Below are 17,905 nucleotides of genomic sequence, written 5' to 3'. Positions count from 1 at the left end.
TGCTGAAGGTTTAGAAATGCAACACAGAATTCTTTTATGATACTGGGTCCTAATACCAAGCAATATTGTTCATCAGCATCTGCCATAAGCATTAAATTCGCAGGACGTTGCTTAGATCTAGAGATATACTCCGTTGCAAAGATTGTGTGTCTTTTCAAGCATGGGAAGCCAAAACACACATTTTATGCAAAGGCAAAACATTCCTTACTGGCACTGGGAAATGTTAGAGATTGGTTCAAACTGATTATCACTTATCAAAATCGTAATGTCAACCTAACCTGGTTGCCTTACTTTCTCTAGGAAAAGTTAATGAGGCAGTGTTTGGTGCTTTTCCACCAGCCTATTTAGTTAAGGGTTGCTGTATACCTTTCCCGTGGTGCCCCACACTTTTCTCTGAGCTGTCATCAGCCCATTCAGATCTCTGTGTTGGGAGGTAGGGAGGAGATAAGTACTAGTTTCACAAGTTCATAGCTGGCAGGTTTCACAGACTCAACCCTTTCTTCACAGAGTATTTATCTTTAGTTCTCCCACCCAGCACTTCATGCTGCGTGTCCCTCAGTAGGGTTTCATGTGGCAGAAGTCACAGGAACAGCAACTGCTTTAAGAGTTTGGAAGAGAGGAAAAATAAGGTCAGCAGTCTCTTCAAACCACGCTTATTCAGAGAGCAAGCCCTTTTACGAGAGCTGCGGAGAGTCACTTAATTGCCATTAAGAGGAAAAATAAAATACATTGGCAAGTCTTTGCACTTCTGCTTACAATTCAGTGTTTCACGCTCCTACCTACTCATTTTGACTACCTGCTTTATTTCTTAGCTGTATCACACAAGTAACTTTACTGATCAGAGCCAGCCAAAAATTTTATTTGCCAGTTTTCTATTCTTATTTTAACTTGGGAGACTTCAAGGATGGGATATTGATGGAAGCATGGAGTTGTAAGATCATTACTTTTATAGCCCATGTAAAGCAGTTGTCCCTTATGACACTCATAATGTGTTTTATCAGTTGCAATTGTCTCATAAAATATGATTGGAGAAGGAACAAATTTGTGCTGCCGTGGATGGGTTCAAAGTATTGCAAGAAACCACAAGAAAGAAATAAAGTACAACTAAGACTTCTGTGTACAGACATTTAAGTGGTGGCTCAGCAGTATAACACATTGATCTTTAGAGCTTCTAGTATTGTTTCACAAATGTTGCAGCCCTGTAAATTTGTGTTGCCAGCTGGAATTTGTCTACAAATACTTTGACAGTTAACTCGTACCAGTTTTATGCTGGATCAAGTATCTTGTCTGCTCCTGCAGCTGGCACAAACTTCATGCTGTGTACTTTGGGTGATTTGGCAGAAATATAATTCTGTGCCTGATCCCAATTATACATGTGCTGGTGGATGATCTGGTAGTGCACAGATACAGATTTAATGACTGTGGAGCAGCAGTATAGAGTGGTACCTGAAGAGGTGCGCTGCTACATAGACACAGGAGGCAAGAGAAGTGAGTTAAAGAAAGGAAAGAGAAATTACAGGGGTCTCTAAGCACCACTACCTCCAGCACGAAAAAGGAAATACGTGTTTTACCAGTGTCAGGTTGATTAAGATGTTCTTGTCTTTTCCAGCATGTAGATATAGCAGCACTGTTGATCAAATACAATACATGCGTAAATGCAACAGATAAATGGGCATTCACACCATTGCATGAAGCTGCACAAAAAGGAAGGACACAGCTCTGTGCTCTGCTGTTAGCTCATGGAGCAGATCCAACCATGAAGAATCAAGAGGGTCAGACGCCACTAGACCTGGCAACAGTAAGTTCATATTGGCGTGCCAGCTACAGACTGCTCTGGAGGATTTGTTCTGCATATTAAATGGCTTTCTATGGCTCCATGGCATCAGCGGTCCTTGGCTTTTGCTGTGCTGAGGTAGAGGGAGATGAGCATCTCCAGGGTGCCTGTTTGTGACTTTTTACCCATAGGTCCAGGCTTTTTCCTTTGGCTGAGATCTTAATGTGGCTTGTGATTTAGGGTTTGCTTCTGCTTAAGGGTTCACTTCTGGGATCAATCTTCTCATTGCCAGCAATAAACCTATCTGAAATGTCCCCGATGATGGTCAATCTGTGTACTGTTGGTGATTACTTCTTTGAACCTAGGAGGAAAATCAGATGGGCCTTTAGAGGAATGGGATCATTTAGAGAATGATTTTGCTCAGTGCCTGCATATTACCTCAGTTCTTTTTTTGACTAACTCCAAAACAACATTCTAAGATTTGCAGGTGGCTATCAAACTTTTTCTGAAACTAGCACCTGAAACTTCCTTGTTTGTGGTGGCAGTGGCGGCTGGTTAAAAAGCCTAGTAAGATTACATGACCATGTATGTCCCAAGTTAACCAGTCTTGATGGAATAGATAATGCAACCAAATAGGATGCTGTGTCTGGTTATGGTGTGAGTATCTAAGACCACTGATTGATTTGTGGAGAGATCAAGAAATATCCTCTAGAATAATCTGAGCTCTAGAAAACTTGCTTTGTGATAAGAGATGTGAAAACTATTTTATTTCTCTGGGGGGAAAATAAGGATGTGTCAATCATGTTCTACGAGAACATGCAAGGAGGAAATTCTTGAAGATGCGGGTCCTGCTTTATTTAGTCAGCAAAAGCTAAATCCAGTTGTTAGCTAATTTCACGTTTCTCCTGCAGCTCCTGTCTTTTCTTCTATTTTAACACTATAAGATGTGATTATAGCAAAGGCAGTGGTAGAGTCTTTCCATTGGAACCTTGATCCAGTTCAAAATGCTTGACCAGAAGTTGAGCCTGACAGAGAAATTGAGACGGCATTGGCTGGCCTAGGTTGTGAAGGATTTCAGATAAAGTTGCTGCACTGCTCCTCCTGGCTTTTAACACCTATAAAGTCATTCTGCCAGAAAGGAAATTAGATGTACCTTCTTACGTACCTTTAGAAATGGGGAGAACCCGATTCACCTATGTCTGAGCAGTGAATCAGAATGTTCTTGCAACCATGAATTCCCATGTTACAAAAGTTGGCAGTTTTCTTTTTAATGGGGGAATGGAGCAATCATTTAAAACAATTTCAAAGAAAAATTCTTTCCAGAGATCAGTGACTTGTGATAATAGAACCTCATGTTGAATGTTCTTTCTGTTTTTTCAGGCTGATGATATCCGAGCTTTGCTGATAGATGCGATGCCTCCAGAAGCTTTGCCTACATGCTTTAAGCCTCAAGCTACTGTTGTTAGTGCCTCCCTGATCTCACCAGCATCTACGCCGTCCTGCCTCTCCGCTGCCAGCAGTATAGATAACCTCACTGGGCCACTGGCAGAACTAGCCGTAGGAGGGGCATCAAATGCTGGTGATGGAGCAGCAGGAACTGAGAGGAAGGAAGGAGAAGGTGCATTTGCGGCTGGACAAGTTTACGTTGCCGGAAGTACAGTAGCTTAGTATCACAATAGGCCTAGCTTTATCTGAAAAGCATTTTCTGACTAGCCAGAAAATACTATACAGCTTGAACTATTATCTGCGTTGTAAAGTGTCTGATGCTTGCCCTGTTTTCATGTGCTCTGCCAGGAGCACTGTTGGCTGTTCATCTATGTTTGCCATTGGTGATTAGGTCTGACTACAGAGGCAGATCTGATTAGGTGCCCAGATGTTCGTTGTTGATTTTATACGGAAAATCCAATGGGAATTATTTTGATGAAGGAATGGTGATTGTGAAGTCTGGGGGATTTTGCTAAGACTTTTTAAAGCCTTTGATTAGTATCTGGAATGCATGCTTTATGTCAGCATCTAGGTGATTACATAGCAAAAAGACACACCCCCTTTCCTTTCCTTCTCTTTGCAATATGAGCCTGTATTTGCCACAGATCACTTGCGCTTTTTAATAGTTGATTCTGAGGGGGGAACAGTGATGAGCTTCGCACTGAGCTTACACACAGTGGAAGTGGATTGTTTATTATAGGCATAGACAAAATGATTGTAAAAAGAATCAGAGTTTGGAATTTTGAGAGAATCAGTGGTATTGATGATGATGATTATTATTTTAAATTTAGGTGCATAGGATATAATGACTTGTTTCTTCTCTTACAGTTTCTGGTCTTGACATGAACATTACCCAGTTCCTAAAAAGCCTGGGTCTTGAACACCTTCGGGACATCTTTGAGACAGAACAGGTAAGTGGCAAGCCTCGTCTCTCTGTTCGTATGTTTAAAAGATAGACTAATCTAATAAATTTGGGCGATGTTTTCATTCCCCAATTGAAGAAGGGAAACAAAAAACCCCAGCTTCACATCTACAGAAAAACAAGTATATCCAAGAAAACTGCAAATGGGTCACCAAATACTTTATGGTGAAGTTGGGAAACCTGTGAAAATCTTTTGTTGTTTGATTCAGATATCCAGCGTTTTTCACTTTCTTGTACGTACATGATGACTGTCAGTTTGGCTTGTATTCTGATAGTTACATTGGACCTTGTGAACTTGGAACATGATGGCTACAACAAAGTTAGGTTGGAATGTCACCTGCAGTTGTCCTTCAGCAGTCTTGATATCCAAATGAGCCTTTCACCACCTGTAGTGCTGCATGTGACACTTTGGTTACATCTAGGAAACCCTCCAGTCTGATCATAAGCTGCAATAAAAATCTAGTTTACCAGGGCTTTACCACACTAGAGAATGCAGAAACATCATTTTCTAATAGGTTAGGACTATAGCATTAACTGGGTTTTGCAAGGCTAAAAAGTTTGAAATGGAATTGAGAGATGGGGGGAAAAAAACCTGCAGATTTATCAATAATTCACAATATATAAAAAGAATACAACTAACGTGACAGTTTCTCAAGCTTACCTTACTTTTTAGAGCAAAAGTACCTCTTGTATTTGTAGGCTATTTTTATGTACCATTTCTTAAATTTAACATGTTACAGTTAAATAGATTATTTGTTTACACGAGCAAGAGGGACACAGCGGTGGAAGTGAAAGGTACAAGTGCAAAAGACTGGATTTGGTGGTTGTTTTTTTTTTTCCCAGGCCTCTGCTGCTAATGTTTTATGAGGGGTCAGGAAACAAATGTTTGAAATGGAATTTCTTCTGTAAGCAACACATTACAACTGTTTCCATGAAACATTAAGGAGGTATCTCCCCAAAGTTAAAATGCCATATAATTTTTTTTCCCTTTTTATATATAAAGCATAAACTCTTTTCTTTAATTTGGAACTGCTTCTATTAAGAAGCAAACCAATGCCAAACAAACCTATGTTCTACTCACATTTCTTTTTTTCTTATTTTTCACACCTTCCTGTTGCAGTCCTGGTTTTGTTCTACTTTAGCTTCCTTAACTCCTAACCTGTTTTTAAGAGCTGCCCCTGCTAATAAGATTTAATAATGCAAATTGGATTCAGTATATTCATTCATTGTTTTGAAACTGTTTAGCTCCTCTTGTAAGTTTCTTTCTAGTGAAAACAAGCTCATCTTCCTTAAGCTTATTGTTTTGGGGCTTGTTTTTCCAAGCACTGCAGTACCTTCATGTGCACTTTTTCACCTTGGCTCTAGCCTCCTATTCATACTGGATCTATGCTGATGCTTTCTAATATCTGGGTTTCTTCTGTATTTTTTTAATATTCCCTGCACATGATTAATGTCTTCAGTGGCTTTTCCATAGCAATCTCAGTAGGGTTGTTTTCTGCTCAGTTGGACGGATGTTCAGTGTAGCTATTAATTCCTTGCTTGAGTTGCTTTCTTTTGGATTAATGATATTCAATTTCTAGTGGACAGAGTTCCACACCTGCAAGTCCAGTTGTGCTAACAATCCAGCTTCTTTTGAATCAAGTTGTATGGTTTCCCATTATTTGCTGAGCTTTCCATTCTAGTTTAATGTGTAAATTTGGAATTAGATTTTATGTAATTATCTCCTCCAGATGAAATCTTTGTTTTTCACAGAATCACCTCAGTGCACAATTGCTTTATAGTAATAAAAATGTGTACTTTATTTAGCCTTTATCTCCTGCTCTTTAAAAAAAGAAAAGTTCATTTGACATCATGTTTTATTACGTTTCTGGTTCCACCAATAATCTCCGTGACCTTGAAATTTAAAACCTTGTCAGGCGATTGTAGATGTATTCGTATATTGCAACCAAATGAATAGTTGTATGTGTGCTCACAAGGTTAGTTATTTCCAAAAATAGTGGAATAGTTGAGCATGACTTAGCATAACTGACCCACTGGTTTGATACACATGCAAGTGCACACCTGGATATATACACACAGTAATAGCACACACCATAGTAATGTTGATGTGAAACATGCTTAACACTTATTAGTAAGCTTATAGAATATTCATTTCTGTTCGTGTAGTGAAAATAATAAATTGCACACGAATGTGAAACCTTGAATGCTTCAAAAATATTCCCAGATTTGTCCCAGCATTTCCACGCATCCTCCTTCTACATAGGCAAAAATGTTTTTGAGAACCTCCTGTGAGAACCAGCTCTTGTTAATTGCTGTAAGAGAAGTAGGTTTTGCACAGCTTCAGGCTGTAGCAGCTGGCTATGGTCCTGTGATAGGGAGAGGCTTGCCAGAAGGTGGCAGCAATTAGAAGTGCAGCAAAACATAAAATATATAAGTGTATATATACTCTCTTGGTTGCAGCATGAATACGTTCTATTTTCTGAACTGATGGGTCTTCAGCCTTGGGAATCGGGCCAGGTTTGGCAAGTGATTTTTGTGGTCTTTCACCTTTCCAGATAACCCTGGATGTATTGGCAGACATGGGGCATGAGGAGCTTAAAGAAATTGGGATCAACGCATATGGACACCGCCACAAATTAATAAAAGGTGTGGAGAGACTTCTAGGAGGGCAGCAAGGTAAATATGACACTTTTACTGGTAAGTCTAAGTGTAGCATACAACAGGCTCCCAGAAGTCACCTTCTGTAAATGTAGGCATTGTCACCAGGACTTGAAAGAATCCGGATGTCGGGAAAATGTACTTGCTGGCAGACCTGGTGGCTAGGTGGGTTGTGACAGATAAAGAACATACTGAGGAGATACAGGACCGAGTGATCACTTGCCTTTCCAGAGAATGAACACCCCTGAGGCAGCTGTGGAGGCTGTGCCCATTTCCAGGGACTGTCTTTCACCCAAGCAGGAGCTTTTGGATTGATTTTCCCTATGTACTTATCCACAGGCCAGTTGTGTCCTGAAGTGTGGACCTGATGGAGTTTTTTGCTGCCCCACACTTCTCAGATGCTTCTCTTGAAAGCGGAAACAATAAAACGCAATTATGTCCCACATGCATTTTCCTTCTCTTTTTAAAGCCTCTGCTGCTAACGAAAGCACTTTATCTTTTCAAGGTTGTGCTTCTGCCTTGTGTTTATTTTGCATTTCCTGCTGTACTGGGATTATTTAAGAAGAATAATGGTGATGCTGGATACAAATAGAGCTGGTATTGTTTTCTCCTGTTGATTTTTATTCCTTCTCTTTGCAGGCACCAATCCTTATTTGACTTTCCACTGCGTGAGTCAGGGGACCATTCTCCTTGACCTTGCTCCTGACGATAAGGAGTATCAGTCCGTAGAAGAGGAGGTATTGCAAGTACCTTTCTTAATGCTCCAGTGGCAGTGTATTTCTCTTTTCACTTATAACCCCTCTGAGCTAAAGCATGCAACACATGTTGAAAGTGATAAAATATGCTTTGGTGTATGAATTGCATAGACCTGACATGAAGTTTAGGGCTCTTCATTTGTCTTTTTATATAGAGTAACGATGGAAATTATTTTGCTGTGTCCTGCCAATTTTTTTTAATAAGTGGTCTGTTTGCTCACTTAGTGTTATCCCAGTTTTGCCTTTTTGTTGTGTTTCGGATGTCATCTCATAGCAAGGGTTTCCACAGCTTTCCGGAGATAGGTGGACCTGTGAAAATCAAAGGCCATGAGTGAAGACCAAGGGATCAAGGCCTTGCAAGCCTGTAGGCATTCTCTGTGCTCAGGCTGTTTCTGCGTGTGAACCAGCTTGTTTTCTCTTGTCTCAATGGCTTAGTTAATCTGTAACCCAGATAAACAGCTCTTGGATAATTGAGAGTTGACTGTAATTTTGCCTCCCACACACACATGCTCTTTTATTTCAGTAAACTACAAGCAGATACCATTTTGAACAAAAAATCGTAATAGAAAAGAGACTTTCTGAAGAGCTGTGTTTGGAAGAAACTCTGTTTTACTGTGCATTTGCTATTTGTGTAGTGTTCCTATACTGTAGCACAAAAGTGTTTGGAGCCTTTTTAAAAGTCTAGATATTCAGGATTGCTGCCAGCTTAGTCTGGAATATTTTTAATTAGTAACTCTGCACAAATTCCAGTTTACAGATCTTTTGTATAAACTTTTCTGACAGAAAGGGTCGCTTGTCTGCTGTAGTAAATTGGGATATCTATTTGAGTTGTTATTAAATGTTGTTGCTGTAGCTATAAATACCTCTGGAAAAGACACAAAAACTGTTGAAATTCTCAGGGGCTGCTAATGGCATAGGAAAATCTACAGTGCAAGCATTTTCCTATCACTAAGAAATACAAACTGGACTCATTAGAAACACATTTGTTGTTACTTGAAAAGTGATCTTTTTGTATATTCATTTTCAAAGATTGTTTTTTTTTCTAATCTAAAGTAGGTTTTCTAGTTAGGTATAATTTTGATAGTAAGTACCACTATTCTCCTTTTTCCTATGTAGATTTTTATTACAAGATTGGATAATTGCATTATCCAACTTCTGTATTGTGGAACAGCATAGTGTGTTGGGTGCCTGAGAAATAAGGGTGTACCTCAGTTTTTAAAATTGAGTTGTGGTTTTGGATTATTTTTTTTACACCTTTTAATTGATTTTCAATCAAGATTGTCTGTTGTTGCCAGTGATATGCTGAGATATTGCATGAATATTTTGCCTTGCTAGAAAGCTATGTGTGCTGAACGTTTGGTTGTGTTCATTTATGTAGATGCAAAGTACAATCCGGGAGCATCGGGATGGTGGAAATGCTGGTGGAATCTTCAACAGGTACAATGTCATCAGGGTAAGTTTCAAAACCTCTTAATTCTATGTGGTAAAATAAGCTGGTACTTATGCAAGCAGGCAGAATTGGTTTAATGGATCACCCTTTTATATTTAAAGTTCTTTGTTGAAATAATATTCAGGAGCAGAGTTAAAGCAAGTGCTAAATGCTAAAATTAGACTGACGGTGTGCTCTGCACATGGAATGAGGGAGAAGTATCCACTTGTGCTCTTAAAGGAGTCTGAAGAACTGATATTGAAGACAGAAGTGGTGAAGAGCCTGACTTGTGTTTCACAGCCTGATTTAATTTCAGAGATCTATAACTTCTGTATTTGACTTTGCAGCACAGATTTTTTTCTCAGTGTAGTCTTTTCTTGCCTTTTTAAAGGAGATTTTTGGGGAGGGGGAAAGGATGAGCATGACTTTTTATTAAAAGTTTCTATCTCCCTATGCTGCTTTGGATCTTGACACCTTCTTGCCCCTGCCAACTAGAAAAATACTTTTTACAAGCCCTGGCACGTCAGAAAATGGAGTGTTGTCTTTCTGAGGGAAAGGAACTTTCTGGTTCCTTTTTTTGGGGGAGGAGGAAATAAAGTAAATCAGAACAGACAGAACTCAGTTTCTGAGCTCCAGCAAACCCCTGCTGTTTGAAAAGTGAGCCAGTGCGGAGACTTTGCAACTTGGCCCAGTAGATCATACGTCCTGAAGTAAACTCTGCTTCCATCCTACTCCCAACCAAAGGTGAAGTCCTTTACAGAAACCACAGTGGTATTAGAGCATGTTGCTGGAACGATATCTCAAGATAGATTAAACAGCACATCTCCTAATTTCTTTCCTCAGAAGTTTTTCTTTTCATAAAAATTCCACCTAAACCAGACAGCAAGCTTCAAAAAGCTAGCCCAGATTGTTCAACAGAGGTCAAAGCAGAGAGGGAGGGAGTTTCAGACAGTTTGTAGTTCTTGGTGGCATTTCAAGCTCTGAGGGAAGACACCTGAAAGTCTTCCTTAAACCTGAGAACTTAGGCTGCAATTTCACAGTAGTTTTAACCATCTGTAAGCGTGTGCTACTGACTTGTTTGAAAGACTTCAGCCTTGCGTGCAGAACAGCCGTGGGGTTTCTTTATACCATTCATGTGTCTTACTCTTCGTTTCCCTGTTGAATTTATGCAAACTCTGTGAAACTGTATTCCATTTCAATTCCAATTCAAGTATGGTTGGACCTGTTGTACCACTGCAGATTCAAAAGGTTGTGAACAAGAAGTTGCGGGAGAGATTCTGTCACAGACAGAAGGAGGTCTCAGAGGAGAATCATAATCATCACAATGAACGCATGTTGTTTCATGGTAAGGAAGTGATCTCTATTTATATGTACTGGTATTTTAAAAAAAAAAGTTTACAAGGACCCACAGGCAATGTTAATGTTGCTGTGTCACCATGTACAGTAATTGTATTTCTACACTAGAAATGCAGGGGTGTGCGGGTGGTGGAGTTAGTCTGCGTGGTTACTGCAATCTGAAAAGCTACACTAGATAAAAAATACATTAAAAAAAAAAAAGAAAAAAAAAGTTTTTTGCTAAGCCATATCTTAGTCGTTTCCAGTAAAGCTGCTGGGAGGATGTTACATTGCTGTGAGAAAGACAGGGTGTCTTCTAAAAGAGGGGAGCAGCACACACTAAAAGCGTTTTACCCTGGCACTTCAGGCAATGATCAGGGAAAGGAATCAAAACCAACCGTGAGTTTCAGCAAGATGTTCTCTAGAAGCATGCAGAAGTGCCTACAAATGACAGTTGCCTGAGGGTTCTCCTGCCCTAGATCCTTCTATGATTCTGTGTAGGAAATTGGTTTTGGGTATGATCGTCCTGACATCTTGCCCCATCTTAACCAGTACTGACTGCTGGAGAAGGTGTGCATTGACAAGATAAATTGCGCTGAAATGTGAGTGGGGGGAAAGCCATTTAATGAGATCTGTGAAATGAGTAAGAAATATGAGTCACACGTGGGATCTTGGTATATAACGATAAATCCCACACATCACTCTATCCTGCTGGGTATCGCCCCCTTCCAGCTGACAGAGCACACTTTCTGGTATTTAATGGTCTATTTGAGGCAGACAAGCTCCTCTTGACAGAGTCCTGTGTTACTATAGAGCTTAATAAGTATGTATGATAACACATCGTTTCATGTCATTCTGTTCTAGGGTCTCCTTTTATCAATGCTATCATTCACAAAGGATTTGATGAAAGGCATGCATACATTGGAGGAATGTTTGGAGCTGGAATTTACTTTGCCGAGAACTCCTCAAAAAGCAACCAATATGTGTATGGGATAGGGGGAGGAACAGGCTGTCCCACACACAAAGACAGGTCCTGTTATATCTGCCACAGGTATGAGTCCAGCAGAGTTCCCTATACGTAATTCTGGCTGTCCTGGTTTTTACTATCCTGGCACAGGATGAATTGCAGGGAAAGAATAGCCACTTGAGCTTGGTCATGGCAGGAAAAATGCAGTTTTCCATTTGTCAAGGCTGAACGAAAAAGGATATAAATGGCGAGTCCCACAGAAAGGTCAAAAATTACATCTAAGCATACAGTGAGTATAAATCAAAGTGAATTGTGGCTCAGGAAAGAGGCTTGAAACAGCAAATTTGAAAATGAAAAGTCAGAGGAAAATAGCAATTAAACTCCAGGCACTCTCAGAACAAAACTGCAGTGCAAAGCGGTGGTCAGCAGTACAGTGTTGTACTATGGATTCAATAATTTTGGAGGTAGTGAACAGGACTTAATCATAGCTTTGTTTTGTGCTGGAGTAGATCAATGTGCTTTTTGCACTTTGACACCTGTCCATACCCTGCTTGTAGGAACACAGAGTTTCAGCTTCTTTCAACGGCTGTATATAAAATGAACTAGAACAGGCCTCCGTGTGAGGGCTAAACAAAGTGTGTGTTTTCCCTTCTGCATGTCAAGAAAGATTTTTTTGTGACAGGTCTTATACAGCCTTAGAATGGGTTTCTAAAAGTGTTTCTTCAAAAAGCCTTGAGAAATTACTAGCAACAAAATAAACTCAAAAGTCTCAAATCATCCTGGAAGAATACAACTCCTGGTAAGATATTTTAAAATTATGTTTTCTTTTTTCCTTTTAGACAAATGCTCTTCTGTAGAGTGACCCTTGGAAAATCCTTTCTTCAGTTCAGCACAATGAAAATGGCTCATGCCCCTCCAGGGCACCATTCTGTTATTGGCCGGCCAAGCGTCAATGGACTTGCATATGCTGAATATGTTATCTATAGAGGAGAACAGGTATGTGGGTTAGCAAGGACTGGGTTTATGGAAGGGCAGAGCTTGGAGCTGGAGAGGGGATGTGACTGGTTTCCATACCAGGTGTACTGTGATAACCTGGTTGATGAGATTTTTTTTTTTCATTTAATGTGGAAATAAACGGTGAACTGTATCAAGCCAGCAAATGCTACTCCTTTCCACTGAGCTGCCCTGATTTACACCATGCAGAATTGCCTAATTCCCCCTGTGCAGCACTGCTAGAGCCTGTTAAGGGTTGTAGTTTCTCTCAGGAGGCACTGGTTCCCCCATTGCATTTTACTGGCATTACTGCAGTAACAAGAACACGTGCATTTCTGGGGCTCTTGTAGATAACGAGAATTCTGGGCTTTTTACCTGTAGATTCCCAGCAGTGACAGTGTCCCTGTCTGCCAGAGAGCACAATCAATGTGCTTTTTGCACTTTGACACCTGTCCATACCCTGCTTGTAGGAACACAGAGTTTCTCATTATTAATAAACCCTTAATTACCATTATTAATAAACCCTTCTCATTATTAATAAACCCTTAAATGGCAGCTGAAGTAGCACAGCAATCTTCAGAAGGTGACTTTTAATTTGAATAACTCAGCTAGACCCTTACTCTAGAAAAATGGTTTGCTTACTACTCTGGATGGCTCCAAGATTATACAACAAATTCAGGTTGGAAGGAACCTTGGGGAGGTCACCTAGGCCAGCCTCTTGCTCATGTTGAATTCAGACCGGATTGCTGAGGGCTTTCTTTGACCAGGCAGGTCTCGAAGGCCTCGGAGAATGGTGTTTCACAGCCTCTCTCAGCAGCTTGTTCCTTTGTTTAATTATCCTCAGAGCAAAAAATATGTTCTTTGTATCCAATAGGAACCTCCTCTGTTTTATTAATCTCATTCTCCTGCTGCGCACCTCGGGAAAGAATCTGGGTCTGTTTTCTCAGTAGCCTTCCATACGTGATGGAAGATTGCTGTGAGGTCCCACAAAGTCTTCCCTTTTCTGAACTGAACAAGCCCATCTCCCTCAGCGTCGTCTTGTTTACCCTGTGCTCTCTCCCCCTGACTATCTTACTGGTCCTTCACTGAACTTAGCTCCAGCTTGTTGCCATCTTTCTTGCATTGGAGGGCCTAAAAGTTCTATGCAGTTGTCTAGATGTGGTCTAGTGAGTACTGAATAAAGGGCAATCATCGCTACACTGCTGTTGATGTACCACAGGATGCTGATAGCCTTTATTGCTCCCAGGACACACTGTTGATTCTGCTTTAGCTTGCTGTCACCCAAGGGCCCCCAGCACCTTTCAGCAGAGCTGCTTCCCATCCTGCAATGTTATAAGGAATTAGTTCATCCCAGGTGCATTTGGCCTTGCTGGATTGCATGAGGCTTCTGTTGGCCCTGTCTCCTCTCATCTGTCTAGGTTCCTCTGAATGGGGCCCTGCCCTCCAACAACTTTAGCTTTGTTCTGGGACTGAACCTCCTACCAGCTGTCTTGAGAAAACACTGGACATATGACTGGGTTACGTGCTTTGGGTGTGCCAAGTATTTTACTGCCAGTAAAGGCATTTGCAGGTCACGTGGCAAGTCAGTGAGCATTTTAGGGTCAGACTACACTGGTCATCTGAGATTTTGGAATAACTTACAGGCACTGACTGATGTGTAGGATTAGCTAACAGGGAGAGTAACTCTGATTGTGAATTCCTGTTGCACACACGTTTTCTGACAGTGTCTGAATGGAAGAAACATCTTTCTTTCCACTAGTGTATTAACGAAGGTATTGACTACATCGAGCAGTTCCCACTTAGTGCTGGCTAGGTTTGAAATCTGCTTTTTTTGCACTCTGCAAAGAGCTGATTCTTGCGCTGTCTTTCCTGCTCATTGTTTAGTGAAATCCAAAATGTGAACTTGCTGAGCCTACCCTTGCATAAAGCAATGTGTTTTGTTTTTTTCTTGACTTAACTTTCAGGCATACCCAGAATATCTCATTACATACCAGATTGTGAAGCCGGAAGCTCCCTCACAGACAGCAACAGCAGCAGAGCAAAAGACCTAGTAGCTACAGAGCAGTGAAGAAGGATGTGACTTCAATCTTGGACTGGATGGATACGTGTTTCAGAAAATCAGTATCATATAAAATCCTTAACAACCTGGAAATAAGCTGTATGTCTTTTATAAAGCATTGGTGTATTGATGAATACGGTATGAGTAACTCTTGCATACTCAACTGCTACTGTTCCTTTTGAGGAAAGTTTACAAGGGACTGCCTTTTAATAACATATCTCAGGCTCCTAGTCTCTGCAGTTACCATGTGTAAAATAATGTTGTTTTGATCTAGACTTTGGGAACATTATTGTGCAAACGGAAATCTTTATCAAAGCCATCTCACATGTTAAAATTTCAGACACTACTATTCTAGTTATTTTATTTGCAGATAAATTGCATTAAGCCCATAATTTTCTTTTCAGCATACACCATTCATTTTATGTTTTCAAGAGATCCTAGTCAACTATTTATTTTCCTTTTGTATTCTGAAGTTGAGCCGGAACCTTCTTAAAGATATTTTGCACAAAGTCGATTTGACTAAAATCATTAGCAATGCAATATGAACTTCATCTGAGAAGGGGCTAGGTCCAGTTCTTCAATATAGGGGTTTTTTTGCACACCTCTGAGCAAATGATAATATGAGTGAGTGTAACTTTAGAGTGGAAACAAATTGTATCAGTTTGCTGCTGTGTCTGAGTTTTCTGGGGGAAGCCCTAGGAAGTGTTCGCAAGGATAAAACCAGCTCTTGTGCTTGGAAGAACTTCATAAAGCAGGTCAATGCCCTCTGCTGGCATCTCTAAAAGAATGTTTTATAAGGCTCCCATTAAGTACATGCAGTTTGTGAAATGTTCTCCAGTTACAGTGGTGTATGGTTTTGCTGGGAGATAGGAGGTGACAAGTCAGAAGATTGCGTACATGAGGGCATCTCTGGTTCATGTCCCTCTGTAATGAGACCCAGTAAATGGCTTTCAGACTGGTAAGGGAGAGTGTATTATAGCAGTTTCATGTCACATCTTTGTGTGTGACATCACAGTTGAAGAGCTTAAGGGATTTACAAAAATAATAATTTTTTTAAATATTGATTTTACATTTTGATGAGAATGAACTTTTAAAACATCAGTTGGCAAGTGGATTTGTTTGCAGGTATACCAGAGAACAAAGCCAGGATTTATTCACTCTAATCCCCTTCCCCGCAAGTTCCCAGGTTTATTTCACTGGGTAGGAGAAAGTTATTTTTAAGCATTGCATAGCACAGCATCAAAAAATTTCAAAAGTCTCCCTCATGCAGGATATGCATTTAACAAAAGTAGAAACCGATTTCTTTTTTGTGTTGTCTTTACAACTTCAGAGAAGGTTGAAAATTGAGACGTGTTAATTTTTTTTCTTAACGACCAATACCAGGAGATGTGCTTCAGTGTTGAGCATGTAACGACTGGAGAAAAAGATGTTCCTTTGAACACAACACGTTGTACATTTCCCTGTCAACCAGCACTACTTAATATCTGATGATCCAGTTCATGCATTCAGGTTTTATCCCCCTTAAAGCAAGGAAACAACAGAATAGTGTGCTTTTAGTTTACAAAAATATGTGTTCCCGCAAGTGGGATTTTGCTGACATGTTTGGATAAAACAAACCTGAAGAGCTTTTCACTTTCAGCGTTAAGACACAAAATTTTCATTTTTAACATTAAGACATTAATGTTGAAGCAAGTTATCCTCGCAGAGGAACTTCACCCACTGTAAAATCAGTCATTTGATGCAATCTGGCTACCTGCACATCATCTGTTTGTAATATCTCTAAAGAAAACCTTAGAAATAGCAATACTCCAACAGATCTTGAACTTTGGGTTTTATTTTTCTTAGGCTGGCAGTGGATATATGGTTCTCGCTTCATCTTGTGACCTGATTAAATATGTAGCTTCGAAGTCCAAGCCAGGCTCTAGCCTAGTTGTCCTTTTAATCAAATTTCATTGATAAATTGGGTGCTTGTATTTTGGCTACTTGTTTAATAGTGTTAGGATTGCAAAGATCACCACTAGGCTTTGAAGCTTTGTATTTGTCATTTAAGTTTGGGGTTTGTTTTAAAATTAGTTAATAATGGAGTGGGGGGATGTGCCTATCTACAGTAGGGTTTCAGATAGCGGTGAGAGTGAGTGTTGCTCACCATCCCCAATTAGACATAGTTTTAAATGGTAAAACAGTTGTGCTGCTTAGGTGAGCAATATGGTTAATGTGGGTGTGGAAGTTAAAAGCTTTACACCTTTCAAAAACAAGGACAAACCTAAAAACAAAAACCCCACCAAGCCCGCACCAGATTCTGTTCTTGCTTGTTGTTTCCTGTGTGCTGATTGAACTAACGGCTAGTCTGGATTTCTTCTGCAGCCTTGAACTTCTAGAGGATAAAAATACTGTCCAGTATCTTTGAACTGCCAGTGTTAACGTATCTGATGTTCTGTGCAGAGTAAAGGTGCTGTGTGAGGAAATCATTTTGCAGTGGTTTTTGTCTTGTAATGACATGATCTCATATCCGTTTGTGGCCAGACACAGAGGAATACCCAGGCCTGATGATGCGTCTGTGTGTCGTAGAAACCCGTGCAGGAGTAGCATCCTCCTCTCCTGGCGTATGTTGTTGTAGCTCCTCTTGCAGTTTAAAACAAAGTGAGGATCTGCCCATCAGTTTCGAAGTTACCCATGAAAAAGCTGGTCGTGGTTTTGGTGGTAGAGCTGCAGTTGGCAGGTTGTTACGGTACAGATGCTTTAGCTGAGGGAGTTAACTTGATGCTTCCTAATTTTAGAGAATGGGACCTTAAAAATAGCACGCCCCCATAACCAGGCAGCTGCTGCCTCCTGAGAAATGAAGTTTTTCAACTTCCTGAGAAGGGCAGTCCCCTGATAATGGGATGCTCGTTTGCAGCATTGGGTCAGCAATGGAGGCACGGTAGGAACCGAGGATGCAGGAACACGCTGGGCTAAGCCATCTCATAGGCTTGGGAGCCTGGGCACCCTCACTGGCTCCAGAAAGAGCTATTCCCACTGGGACAGAACATGGCGTCTGCTGGGGAAAGGGACGGTTGTCTTTCAGGCCTGTTGATTTTTGTCCGTGTCCCTTTGAGGAAGCATTTTGAAACGTCTGTGCGGTTTGCGACAGGCCCTTAATAGGCAAAACAGAAAGAAACTTCGCCACGTAGCAAAGAAGAGAGGGTTCTGCTCTCCATTGCTGAAATTGTTTCCATGAGACAGAAGAATTTGGTACCTGGTGCAGAGTGACATTGCAGCCTGAATGCTGTCAACAAAAATTCTGGTAGCGTTAAAAGCAGAGAGTACAGTACCTTAATAAGGTGTATCTTATTTTCTCATCCTTATTTTTATCTGCCAATCTGTTTTGATCCCAGCTCCGTGGAGACTGTTACAAACCTCTTGTACTAGTTCCACCATTTTGCAGTCACTATTGGTCTGTAGTCCAAGGAACGAGCAATGTGTTTTTCTAACCTCTGTTTTGAATGTTTTCATGTGATGTGATTGAATCCCACTGCCTTATGCAGCAGG

General features: G+C 40.5%; 1 protein-coding gene across 1 annotated transcript in view; it reads left to right on the top strand.

Annotated features, from left to right (window-relative positions):
* Positions 1 to 14,507, top strand: part of TNKS (tankyrase, TRF1-interacting ankyrin-related ADP-ribose polymerase) — a 140,476-nt gene extending 125,969 nt beyond the window's left edge. Inside the window, exons 18-27 of the mRNA XM_009329771.1 lie at positions 1,610 to 1,798; positions 3,155 to 3,392; positions 4,088 to 4,170; positions 6,737 to 6,857; positions 7,479 to 7,576; positions 8,973 to 9,047; positions 10,263 to 10,368; positions 11,223 to 11,409; positions 12,165 to 12,321; positions 14,283 to 14,507. Coding sequence (XP_009328046.1) covers positions 1,610 to 1,798; positions 3,155 to 3,392; positions 4,088 to 4,170; positions 6,737 to 6,857; positions 7,479 to 7,576; positions 8,973 to 9,047; positions 10,263 to 10,368; positions 11,223 to 11,409; positions 12,165 to 12,321; positions 14,283 to 14,369 — 1,341 coding nt within the window. The 3' untranslated portion in view covers positions 14,370 to 14,507. The remainder of the gene's footprint in view (positions 1 to 1,609; positions 1,799 to 3,154; positions 3,393 to 4,087; positions 4,171 to 6,736; positions 6,858 to 7,478; positions 7,577 to 8,972; positions 9,048 to 10,262; positions 10,369 to 11,222; positions 11,410 to 12,164; positions 12,322 to 14,282) is intronic.
* Positions 14,508 to 17,905: the final 3,398 nt, after the last annotated feature.

The sequence above is a fragment of the Pygoscelis adeliae genome, unplaced genomic scaffold, assembly GCF_000699105.1.
Source record: "Pygoscelis adeliae isolate BGI_AS28 unplaced genomic scaffold, ASM69910v1 Scaffold67, whole genome shotgun sequence".
Taxonomy (NCBI): Eukaryota; Metazoa; Chordata; class Aves; order Sphenisciformes; family Spheniscidae; genus Pygoscelis; species Pygoscelis adeliae.
Note: the sequence above shows the minus strand (reverse complement) of the source record. Positions and strands in the feature narration are given on the sequence as shown.